Raw genomic sequence first — 12,664 nt, forward strand, 5'->3', positions numbered from 1 at the left:
GTATGGAGGTGGTTGCTGTAGTAATGGTCACTGTTGCTGTAGTGATGCCCATGTGGATGTCCCAGTAGGCAGTGAAGGTCAGTGATGCATGATGGGTCACACTACCCATGGAACTAATGCACATAATGAGTGTTTGTCTTGTGTGTGTGCTAGAGAGACATCCGAACAGAGACTAATTGACGTTTAATTACATTCCAATTGTGCACCGTGTCTGTTTTCTCCCTAACATGCACAGGTTAAAGTATGGCAAGGGCAAGCAGGTCTGAACGAAACGTGCTCCTGTACATGTTGAACTCTGGGAGATCTGGATTACTGCCGTTGAGAACACACACATACTCTGCAAAACACTTTATCTAGAAATGCTTTTAATATGGTCTGAATATAATAGGCATAACGCTCTGTGCTGTTGTTTTGAAATGGCCTAATTTGCGAGAACACAGATAGTTATCTAGGATCAGTAACAGAATGTGCTGGTCATTTTCTTCACTTAAAGGTAATTTGAGAGAATGGGTGGTAGTGTTTACTAAAGAAGGACTACAATTAAGGAGTGAAGAAATAAAGAAAGAAAAAAGGATGGAAAGAAACTCGAGAAAAAAGGAACAAAACGAAGAGGAAAGAAACAGGAGAAAGAAAAAGAAAGAAGGGCAGGAAATAACAAAGAAGCAAGAAGGAAGAAAACCAAGAAATGCTAAGAAAGAATCAATGAAAGGGGAAAAAAGGAAATAAATAAACAGAAAGGAATAATAAAACAAACAAACAGGAAGAATGGGGAAAAAACTGAAAGGAGTGAGTGGTTACATGATAGAAGTGTTGAATTCCATCAGTCCAGTGATCCATGTAGAGAAGGAGAGAGAGAGAGAGAGAGAAACAGGCTGAGCCTCCTCTTGTTTCATTCCTCCCTTCATCAAACTTCATGAGTGTGTTGGTTCATTTTGAAGGATTTCTACTGGAACAATATAAGCTTTGTTGAAGTAGAACAAACAATCACCCCTAAAACACACGCACCATTATGACAAACACACTCGCTCTGAACCTGCTGGCAGTGAAGACAAATCTACGTTTTTGGTATTTACATTAAGTTCTTCTGTCTGTATGTGGATGAAGAATTACAGGGAAGTCGGTATGGCTGGATGATAATTACATTTTAATTTTCTTTCACAACACACACACACACACACACACACACACTCACTTCCATTGAGCTGCTCATCCTGCAGATTTAAAGGTCGCCTGTTATGCGACTGCTGGACCAGTGCAATGATCTGATTGGATGAGCTTCTGGAAGCAAAAGATCTAATCTAGCTGTGCCTGATCTGATGAGTTGTGTGTGTGTGTGTGTGTGTGCTGGAGTGACCTGTCACTGGCACTTTGTGTTATGTTGAATGCATTAGAATGAACACTGACCCAAATCTCACAGACAAACACACATGCTCAAACACAGAACGCAGCTACATTATACCTCGTTTGTCTGTCTGCCGAAAAGCTGTTTTTGTGATCTTTCTACGACTACAGTGGTCTTTCCCCTGGAGGCTCAGACCGGAGCTGTTGGCTATTGTGGTGAACTCACTCAGCGAAGCATCTATTCCTTCTGCTCTTTGTGTCAGTTACTCATCAGTCAGAGACTCTGCCGACTGAAACGAAAAATGTTGCAGTTGTCAAAAATATTTGTTTCGAAAGCCTGACTCAGCTGTGGTTGTGAACATTTGAAGTGTGTTCGTTGAGCTTTGGATTTTCTCTTTCTGTGAGTCGTGATGGGACAGCTTCAGCTAAATCAGGACCTTTCATGTTGATTTAACAGCTGCATGATCATATTTGAAAATATGGTACAAAAACCTGAGCCATGCAGCTGAATATTCAACGCTTGCTTTGAAACAGAACTGTTCTTCAGTCCTTGATGTTAGAATCTTTAATATTTGGGGGAAAGGGAATGTTAGTATGACTATATTTTCCAAGTCTCTTAAGCTACTGTATTCAATTATTATTATTATTATTAATAATAAAAATACAATTTCATACAGTGACTTAAGAGACTAGAATAAGGAATTTTAATAGTTGTTTCATAGTTAATATTTTTTTTATTAACAACAGTTACAATTCCATACAGTGACAAGATACTAGAAGAAATGGCCACCATTTATTTTTGCACATTCAATTTCTTTTAATTTTTGCTTGTTACTGGTTTTATTTCTCATTATATTATTATTTTAACTTTTAATGTTTAATTAATATATATTTATATGTGCATTTTTTATTCTTATGTAATTCCTTTGAATAACTTTGAGTTGCTTTTTAATTAAACTGTGTTTAGTGTTAAACAAATAATATTATTATTTATTATTAAAATTATTAATATTTGTTACAAGTTGTCAGTGTCTACAGAACAGGGCAACTGACAGCCATTACATATTTTATCATTTTATAAATTATTTACACTAAATTTCATTTTTTACATGTAAATGTACTCAAAATGGCCATTTAATCAGACTATATATTTATATTTTACTGTTGATTTGCATTTCACCATTTGTAACATCTTATTGCAAAGCTGTAAGCTGAAAATACTGCCCCCAAAATACTATAATAATACTGTGTTTTGGTTGTGTTTTTTTATTACAGGGATTGTGTGTGTGCTTGTGTACAAGTCTAGATGTTTGTGTGTGTTCGTTTGATAAAATATGAGACAGGCATGAGATGGCTCCATGGTGGCAAAAGAATGAGCATACGGCTACGAACAAACGCTGATACACACACTCAAAAAAAGCACACACACACTAAATGTCAGTCAATAAAAGATGCGAACTGGGGCAACACTATATTTATTGTGACAAGACTGAATATTTCATTCTTTGTCTCTCTCTCTCTCTCTCTCTCTCTCTCACACACACACACACACACACACACACACACATATACACACAAATATAGAGGCAGATGGTAAATCCCCAGCCCCTTCACATTTTTCTATTGTGTGTTTACACCTTGTTTTAAATCTTAATCATGTTAATCTCTCAGTGTGGCCATTGGGGATTTGTGTGTTTATGGTATATTCTTTTAGAAATACCTGCTTTGTTTGTTCTCTGTAATGATTTTGCTCTTCTTGGAATTCAGTTCAACATGAGTCTGACTAGAAATGAAGAGTCTAATTCCATCCATAAACCAACCCCCCCCCCCCCTCCCCCTTCTGCACATGGGGAGGAAACTATTAAGACCCAAATGTTCTGACCAGTTAAAATCCAGCAGTGATGTAGTGACAACAGAATGTGGCCGCAAAAATGCTTTATAGCAAATCCATCCTCTTGCTAACAGTACACAGGGTGGGATTACCCTGCCTGTCTGGAATGTGAGTTGTGTTTTAGCCTGGAGTGAGTGTGTGCTGGACTCAGGATGGGGTGTGTGTGTGTGTGTTTGTCTGTAGAGGAGCACCGTGTGATGCTATTCCACAGTTGGCATGGTGACAGGTTGGCATGGCGCTACCGTAAGGAGACTGGCACTCTGCCTACTGCCATACATCTCAATCTGCATGACATCATAGCGGCTCCTAGCAACCACACACATCACCCCTCCCCCATACACGCCCACAAAGGGCCATTCACAAGTGCAGTGCCCTGCCTTTCTCCATCACTGGAGTCTCTCGCGACTCTTTCTGAGCACAGATCCATACCGCCGCTCTAAAGTTTTATAAAGCCAATACTGGTCAAATCAGTGATAACTAGAAGAAAGAAAAGACTTTCCTCTTCAAGTGATGATAATGTTAAAATGGAAATAATAAATAAAAAATAAATAAAAATAAAGGTAGCCAAATATTTGTATATATATATTTAAAAGCCAAATGATCTGTTTGGCTGCCAAATTCCTGAATCTGTCATCTTGATGCTGTCATTGAAGTGATCTTTATTGTGTTTGCTCCATATAAATGCCAGACTGTTAGTATTAAGAATAGTTCTATTTGAAAAAAATTATATTTTCAAATATTGTGTTGATGATGGTTCCAATATCTTAAAACTCTGTTATGAAAAATATTGAATGAATGGTTAATGGTTCATTAAAATCACACTGAACTGGAAAATGATTAACAGTTTAGTGTGGGAGTCAGCTGCAATATCTGTAATGACTCCGAATGATTCACTCAGATAAATTGATTCAGATTCAGTCTGCTTACAAGCAAGTTTAAGATCTGTTATCACTTAGTCATTAAAACCAAACCAGTTTATTAGTCATTCGTTTGCAGAACCAGTATCAAAGCTCGCTCAGATGTATGTTTTTGTAAGTTTTGACTGACACAAAATGGAATTTCTGACTGATACAAACTATATTTATTTGTCAGAATTTTAAAAATTTTGCATTTTTGACAGCGCTACACCTCATGCATGTACGAAAATGCATTAGTGTACAAAATGGGAAGCTCCTTTTGTCGTTGATTAACAAGACAACAGGAAAACACAAAATGAAAATGATCTTGTGTTTGACAGTTCTAGAAAAAATGCCAAATAAAAATCTAGTAGGGACTCATCGTGTGATGGCCAGGAACATGTGTTTTTGTGAATAAGTATATTTTCTCATCTTACCTGTTCTTTAGTTCCTCATTAGTGCTTACACATACACACATGCACTGTCAGCACTTCTCACTCACACCTCTTAATGAGCACGAACTAATGGAAACTAATAATGTGTATGTGTGTGTGTGAACTTGTGTGAGTGTAATTGGGGGTTAAATTGAATGAAGGTGGATCACCCGCTGTGACAATATTGGTTTATTTAACTACATAATGGGAGTGTGTGTTTGTGTGTTTTATATATGTATACTAATATGTGTATAATATGTGTTCAGAGCAAACTCATTTCTCACACTTATGTCTTAGCAGAAATGCAACATGGCCCTTAGTATATTGTGGCATATTTTTAGGTCTGTCTGTGTCTCTGATCACTCAAACAGGTATTGTTCTGCAGGAAACATTAAGGCTCCTGGGCCTACTCAAGAAACATACGCATGGCTTTTCTAATAACATGGTGGTGTGTGTGTGTGTGTGTGTGTTTGTGTTTGTGCATTCCCATGGGATCAGATTCTTATCTTAGGGACTAGTAACAGGAGAATACACTGGAGCTTTTTTTCATCTTGTCCATATTCTAAGACGCACACAAACGTTAGTTTGTTTTTGGATGTTTCTAAGGTAATATTAGGTTGCAATGTCTCATTTAAGAGCATTTCCTTAGCCAAAGACTTTGTGTATACGTGTGTTAGAATGTGTTTTGCGTGTGTGATTTATAGAGGTAAATTAGGGTTTCCTTTTCCTGCTTTGGTTTACAGCAAGAACTCCAATTAAAAGTCCTATATATCTAAACCTAATTCGCCATGACAATCACAAAACCCCTCTCTTTTCTCTCTCTCTCTCTCTCTCTCTCTCTCTAGCAACTTCTAATGGAACACAGGAAGGGTTGGAAAACAGAGAAGGTGGGGTTTGTAGCATGAGATCCATGAAGATCATCATGAAAGTGGGCCAAGGTGAGTTAAACACACACACACACACACACACACACACACACACTCCTTCTTTATCTTCAGCATGTCCAAAGGTAAAGTCATTTAAGCCCCATTTGGTGGATGATTAAGTCATCTGACTCATTAACTGCCACTTAGATTGCAGTTAAACATTATCCAAGTTCGCATTACTTCATATCGTTCACACAATTCATTTACATTTACACAGAATGTACATTGATTTTGTACTCCGACTCATAAGCAGAGACAGGAAGTTAGACATAAAAGGATGCTGACACCAAAATCTAAACGAATACGTTCAAACATATGCTGAACTGAAATTCATTTCCTTGAATGTTTTTTGTTCCTAATTTGTTATGCATGCGATTGTATGTTTCAGATCCAAATGCACCAGATCCAGATTTAACGGACCTCCCAGACCGGGACCAGGACAATGAAATCAAGGACCCCACAACCAGCCCTTCCCGTGAGATTGACCGAGACCGAAACAGAGACACAGATGGGAACGGATCCATAATGCCTGGCAAAGGTGAGGAAACACAAATCATCTGTTTAAACCAGCTTGTTTGGGATGATGATGGCGTTTTCCTGTAAATGACATTGCATATTTACAGGACAAACTGATCTGATTTCAGCAGCGAGGATCTACTACAGTAAATTTTACTAAGAAAGCCAGCATGTGAAATGCAGCAATGCAGAGCTACTGCCTCCCTCAGGCAGCTGTGTGTGTTCAAGAGAGAGACAGGAGTTAATGTAGCATGTCTTTATCACGTCCTAGCAGCCATTAACCTACGGGAGGTCTAAACTTCATTAGGAGAGAAACAGAGAGACAGAATCATTAAGAAAGAATAGAGCGACTTGTGCTGCATCTCCGCAGTGATCACACGGCACAGATTCTTCTGCTCGGAGAGGAGACATTAGACTCTGACATAAGTGCTATCACATCTTCTCAAAACCGGCTAGTCAGTGGGTTATATGAGCGACTAGTCGACTAATTGGTATAATTAATCTAGGTTCGGCATCACCTGATTCCATTTGGACATTATTCAAATATTTTGTCTGCTTAAACCTTGCCACTTTCTTACAATCGACCTCAAGCTGACGTCCAGATCTGCCACCATTCAATCAATAATTGGTGGAAGTCCCCGTCCAATATTTATTTATTTATTTTTTTACTTGGATGTAAACCACAATATGGAAGAGTATTTGTTGCAATTTGTTGAAATACATGTATCAAAAGTAACATTTCGAAATATGAACTACACTACCGTTCCAGAGTTTGGAGTCAGCAAATCTTTTTTTTTTTTTAATTGTTTTCACAACTGTTTTCAACATGGATGATTGCAAGAATTGTTTCTTGGGAACCAAATTAGTATATTAGCATGATTTCTGAAGGATCATGTGACACTAAAGACTGGATAAATGGCTGCTGAAAATTCAGTTTTGCCATCACAGGAACAAATTACATTTTTAAATGGTTTTGATGAGAATAAGTAATTGATGAGCATAATAAACCTCTTTCAAAACCATTAAAAAACAAATCTTACCGTCCCCTAAACTTTTAAATGGTAGTGTAAATAGTCAACCTCAATAATAATCAACTATTGGATGACTAGTTGACCAACACATTAAACTACAAATGCTGCTTTATTTTAGTGTATACCATTGAAATACACCACAACAACTTTGCGTTGCTTACACTGCTGGAAGTATTGTTCATTGCTGGACTACTGTTTGAAAGGATTATTCCAATCTGGGTGTGCGTTGTTTAGCTTCCTACTGCCGTTAAATGTACTTGACAACATGGATTTTATTGTCAAGCAAAAATGTGTATTCATAATGCCTATTTAGCTGCAGGAGTCATTGGTAGTTATTTCAGCTGGCAGTGCAACAATAAATGCAGCAGCGGTTTTATTTACTTAAAAGTAGCTCAGTGCCAACGCTAACAAACTCAGAGGCTTGTTTCTACAGCCATTGTCAGTTATCTTTGCCTCAGACAACAGCGAGTGACTCTAAACACTGATAATGAGAGCATGTGTTGCTAACCTCATTCTTACTGATAGTTCACAGTGGAAAAGAAAAACGAGTGTGCGTCGCTCTTAATGTTGTCCTTTTTTTCCTTTCAGACACAATAAACCAGAATAACAGTCCCGGTTCGGTGGAAGGTATTTTCGGCTCTAAACCGGCTCTCTTTGCTGCCATCGGAGCCGGCTGTGTCATCTTCCTCCTCATCATCATCATCCTCATCGTCTTGCTCCTCAAGCTTCGCAAGAGAACCCGCAAACACTCGCAGCCCAGGGGCGGAACCGGCCTGTCACTCAGCACTCTGGCCACACCCAAAGGAGCCGCCCAGGCCGGCTCGGAACCGAGTGACATCATCATCCCCCTGCGGACAACAGACAATAACTACTGTCCACACTATGAAAAAGTGAGCGGAGACTATGGGCACCCGGTCTACATAGTGCAGGAAATGCCGCAACAGAGCCCCGCCAATATCTACTACAAAGTCTGAGAGAACAAGAGCGAGGCAACCGCAATAAGAACTCATTTTTGTAAGGTATCCTGAATCGTTTTTTCATTACCTAACCCCGTCTGCAAGAGGATGGAGAGGGAGAAGTGGAAAAGAGGAATGAAAAAGACTATGTGGATGATATTCCTCTCAGATTTCCTTCCCTCTGTCCCTTTTCCGAACACTACACTGTGTGTATGTGTGTGTGTGTGTCTGTTGCTCTCGATGTGTGTGTGAAATGGCAGAAAACCTCTCCAAACTGCGTGGCACTCAGGCACGGACTTCACTGCTGAAGAACAGCCAACAACCAATCACAGAGGGACGCTAGAGTGACATCACACAGCAGGAAGCTCTCATTTCTGTTTTTTTGTACCATTACGACTCTTCGCTTAGTTCTTTTTCTCTGTTTTTCATCCATCACAGTGTTTCGTTTTTATCAGCATCAACTTGATTCTTGCAGCTTTCGCAGTGTCTCACTCAAAGAAAATGTCTTAAACACCGTTACGAATGCCGCTCTTTTCCTCACACACTCAATATGTCTTCTCATTTCCTTGCATCTCTCCAGACACTCATTCATTTTACATGCTGTAGAGGCAATTGGACAAAAACACTCACACACACACACACACTTTGCTGTTGACAGGTCAGTAACAGACAGTTTCTCGGTGGAAAAGCCAGTGAGTGTAATAGGGAATTTAATATGTAAACGCCAGTGTCAGACCTTCCAGAACTCCCAGTCTGCTTTTCGTTCCTTTGAGAATTATTTCAGTAGAAATTCTCTCTCCTCTCAGCAGAACACACGTAGTTATTTGTTATCTGTTCTCAGTGAGGCGTGAAGTGCTGATTGTATCTCGTCATTTTTTTTTTCTTATTCTATCTCCCAAAGGTTTATAGGTCAAAAACATCTTTAGGGATTTGCCTCTACACCATGAGCCTATGACCTCTTTTCAGTCACAAACATGCTAACGTGTATCTTTGCATAATTTTGTCCACTAACATGTTTTTTTTTTTCCTGTTTGGATGTAGACATGGACTCTGACAGTATGACCTTTTGTGTATGTGTCCCATGCAGAAGCCAAAAATCCATCAACATACAGAACACATGAAGTTATGCCTTCACCTCTCCCTCCTCTCAGATATGCACATCAATTATCCCTGTTTCCAAACAAACACGAGCAAAAAAAATAAAAAATCCTCCATGAATCAAGAGAATCAAAACAAGCTCACCATATCATCCTGGAAAATCTAGTGCTAGATCTATTTTTATATGGCCTGCACAGGAAATGATAAACAGCAAACAGTGGCGGCAGGTGTGTTTACGCCTATGCTAATTTAAAATTAGCAGCATTGCATCTGGCCTCCAGCGCAGCCAATCAGAGGAAGCCCAATATTTCTCTGTAGCTTTCTCATAAAATAGATTTTTAAATAATATTTCGATAACAGTTTACTGCTGTTGTTTAGTTTTTTGTTGTTGTTGTTTCTTTTTAACTTAGTTTCTAAGGCCCGAGATTATGTAAATAATGTATGTTGAGAAAAAAAGTTGAATATAAAAGATCCATTTTATGAAAGACCCTGCTAATGAAAATATGATAAGGATTTTTGAAAATTCAAAAGCTTTTGCAAATACAATTTTTTTTTTTTTGGAAAAAGACATTTTGTAAGTAAAATGTTTCCTTTCTCATGGTTCTCTCTTTTTAGTTGGCTTTTGATTAAGGAGACTTAGAGGTCCCTGTACAACGGGTTTTAAAAGGTCAGCCTGAAGCAGCAAAAAGACTTACAAGTCCCTTCACACACACACACACTCTGATACACACGCTGTCCTCCCTGTTTTGTCTTGTTTTATTTATTTTTTTGTTTTGTTTTTTTCTTTCATTTTTACATATGCTGTGATGGAACCAGGTCAGATATTCCATGACATGGTTCATGGAGGAGGAAAAGAGGAGAGAGAGAGTTATTACTCAAGAAATGCCTAAATACACACACACAATTACTAACTGACCCACCAGTCATTCTTATAGCACACAATATACATGCATATATATATAAACACCATATGATACAGGGCAAGCACCAGCAAACTACTTCACCAAAACTAAACCAGCAACAGCTTGTGTAACTAAACTGAATATTTATGTACATTTGATTGAGCTGTTTATGGCAGTTCAGTTCTTTAGGATTGACATTAGAAGAGCACTTTTTGAAATTCATGGATTTGTCAGCTTATTAAAGTGGATCAGTCGCGGTATCACACTGCAAAGAAATCATTTTCTTACACAGTCATTTTGTCTTGTTTTCCAGTACAAATATCCTGACAAAAAATAAAAAGTTTATTTTAAAAGCTACATTGTTTTATATCTTTGTTTCAGATAAATCCAACAGATTTTGGTGAGGTTTATGCTTACCGAAACAACTGAATTCAGTCCTAAATATTTTGATATTTTACTGGAAAAGCATAGTTTAATGTATGAGTGCTGCTGTAGTGGGATCTTATTCAGTGACTGAAGGCTTTTTGCAGCTTAGCTTACACATTTGGTTCACTGTACTCTTAACAGCTGTAAGGCATACCCTCCTTTTGATGTTTGTCTGTACCCTAACAATAAGGTGAAGAAAACCTCAGAAAAAAAACAGTCAGCCATCTTTGTTTATCAGATTGGGCTTGAGGCTTTGATTCCTCTCTAATGCTGCAGTCAGACACCTGTGATGTTGTGTGGATCTCACTGACATCTGTTAATAACATTTCTCCCAGTGAGGTTGACTTATTTAAGGAGAGCTTACTTAAAACCTAGCATTCATGCGAACACACACACATACACACACTTATACACACACTCCCCCTCAGGCAAAGAGACAGATTGGTGGTGACTTTTGACCCTGTAAGGATTATCACAATATTATGAAAGAGACAAATCTAATGAGAAAACCTTCTCCATGGCCTAGATCCATCCCATCAGACACACTTCATCCACTCTTTCACAAAATATACTTGTTCATAGAGCGGGTCAGTGCAGTGCTGAGGCCTTGGGCCAACCGCGACTCCCACAAAAAAAGCTTGTGCTGAACAACGTTTCCTCCTGCTGTTGCTGATTTTTACAAAATATTACTATTATTCAGTGAACTACATTATTATTGTTATAATTTTCTTTTACTACGATTTTGTTGCAGATTTCAGTATTATTGATTTAAGTTTTGATGTATGTGTTGGCAGTGCTGATGCCCCTGTGGCGACAGCGGTTTTTTGTTTTGGTAGAATTCACAGTGTCCTCAGAGTTCCCCGATATATGACACTAAAGCCAAGTCTCAGCCCTCAGAAAGCATTTTAAAAGGATAAATAAAGTTTTTTCCTATGGAAGCTGCTCGTCTCGTGTTTTTGACTGCTCGTCTGTTTGAAAGTCACAATGAGAGAATGAATGCATTTTAAATGTGTGCGTTTGCAGCAGTCGCTTTCTATCCGATGTACTCATGTTATATGTCAGCTGTGCTGCTGTTTCAAACACAACAAGCTGTCTCAGCGAGTGACGCCCTCTGTGTCACAAATATTTCATAATGCCTCTGGGTATCTGTCCCCGGCCACTCAAGACTCGCACACAAACAGTCTTGTTTGACTTTAGCGCATTAAAGTTTCAGTGGTCAGAAAGCATTCAGTGCAGAAAGCATTCTGTCTCATGTCTATCGGCATTTGTGGAAAATGTCTGTCTTCTGTCGTCTGCTATTTTGATCTAGGTTAGCATTATGCTATATATAAAAAAAAAAAACATTTGAACCATGCAATTTTATATTTGTTAGATTTGTTGGTAACTGATAGTCTTAACAAAAGCAAAAACACATTTTCTGAATCAACGTGCCATTTTACCTTGCTTCGACAAGTCCTTAAACTCTTAATGTTCCTCGTGCAATGCTGTATCAGGTGAGCTACAGAAAAGAACCATCCGCATAAAATCTTTTTTTAATATTGCCCTTTAAGCATTAATGGCAGCTGGAAGCGGCAGTGTAATATCTATAAACAAGTTTTGCAAAAATGAGACATATTTCCAATGAGCCTTTTGAACTACAATACAAGATGCATCATACAGTTATTCTGACTATAAGGGTGGGGTCAAGTAGTTCTTACAGATGTAATGAAACTAGTTCAGCAACAGAAATATAATTGTATTTAGGAATGACATATAATTTACTATATTCATATATATAACATTAAAGTTTTGATTGTGCAAAAACAAGGAGACTTGGAGAGTATTAGGCAAGTCATGTGACAGGTGATCAATCTGCACAAGAGTGATATTAGATTTACTGCCCACTCATCCCCAGTGCATTCTGGGTTAATGTGGTGGGCCCTGCAAGCTTCTATCTGCTACTATTACAGCCCCCAGACAGAGGGAGAGAGAGATTCAACAGAGAGAACCAGAGGCGGGAGTTCAGTGGGTGAAGTTAGACATCAGTGCAAAGACTTGAGACGATATACATAATTCTGTGAAAGATTGATTTAATTTGATCATCTGTTTGATGATGCAGCACTAAATGGAAGAGAGCAATCAAGCCTGAGATCTCTCATCTGGTCAGTAATGCAATCAGACTTGAACACTGAACTGCTCCCTGCATCAGATCACACATGATTATTATCCTCCTGTTTCCAGACACACAAAGGTCCTGTATCCTCGTAA

At 38.5% G+C, this 12,664-nt stretch overlaps 1 protein-coding gene across 1 annotated transcript in view; it reads left to right on the plus strand.

Moving 5' to 3' along the window:
• LOC132139589 (ephrin-B1-like) overlaps window positions 1–9,818 on the plus strand; it is a 32,062-nt gene extending 22,244 nt beyond the window's left edge. Inside the window, exons 3-5 of the mRNA XM_059548062.1 lie at window positions 5,408–5,500; window positions 5,877–6,026; window positions 7,624–9,818. Of these exons, the coding sequence (XP_059404045.1) occupies window positions 5,408–5,500; window positions 5,877–6,026; window positions 7,624–8,009 (629 nt within the window). The 3' untranslated portion in view covers window positions 8,010–9,818. The remainder of the gene's footprint in view (window positions 1–5,407; window positions 5,501–5,876; window positions 6,027–7,623) is intronic.
• Window positions 9,819–12,664: the final 2,846 nt, after the last annotated feature.

The sequence above is a fragment of the Carassius carassius genome, chromosome 4, assembly GCF_963082965.1.
Source record: "Carassius carassius chromosome 4, fCarCar2.1, whole genome shotgun sequence".
Classification (NCBI taxonomy): domain Eukaryota; kingdom Metazoa; phylum Chordata; class Actinopteri; order Cypriniformes; family Cyprinidae; genus Carassius; species Carassius carassius.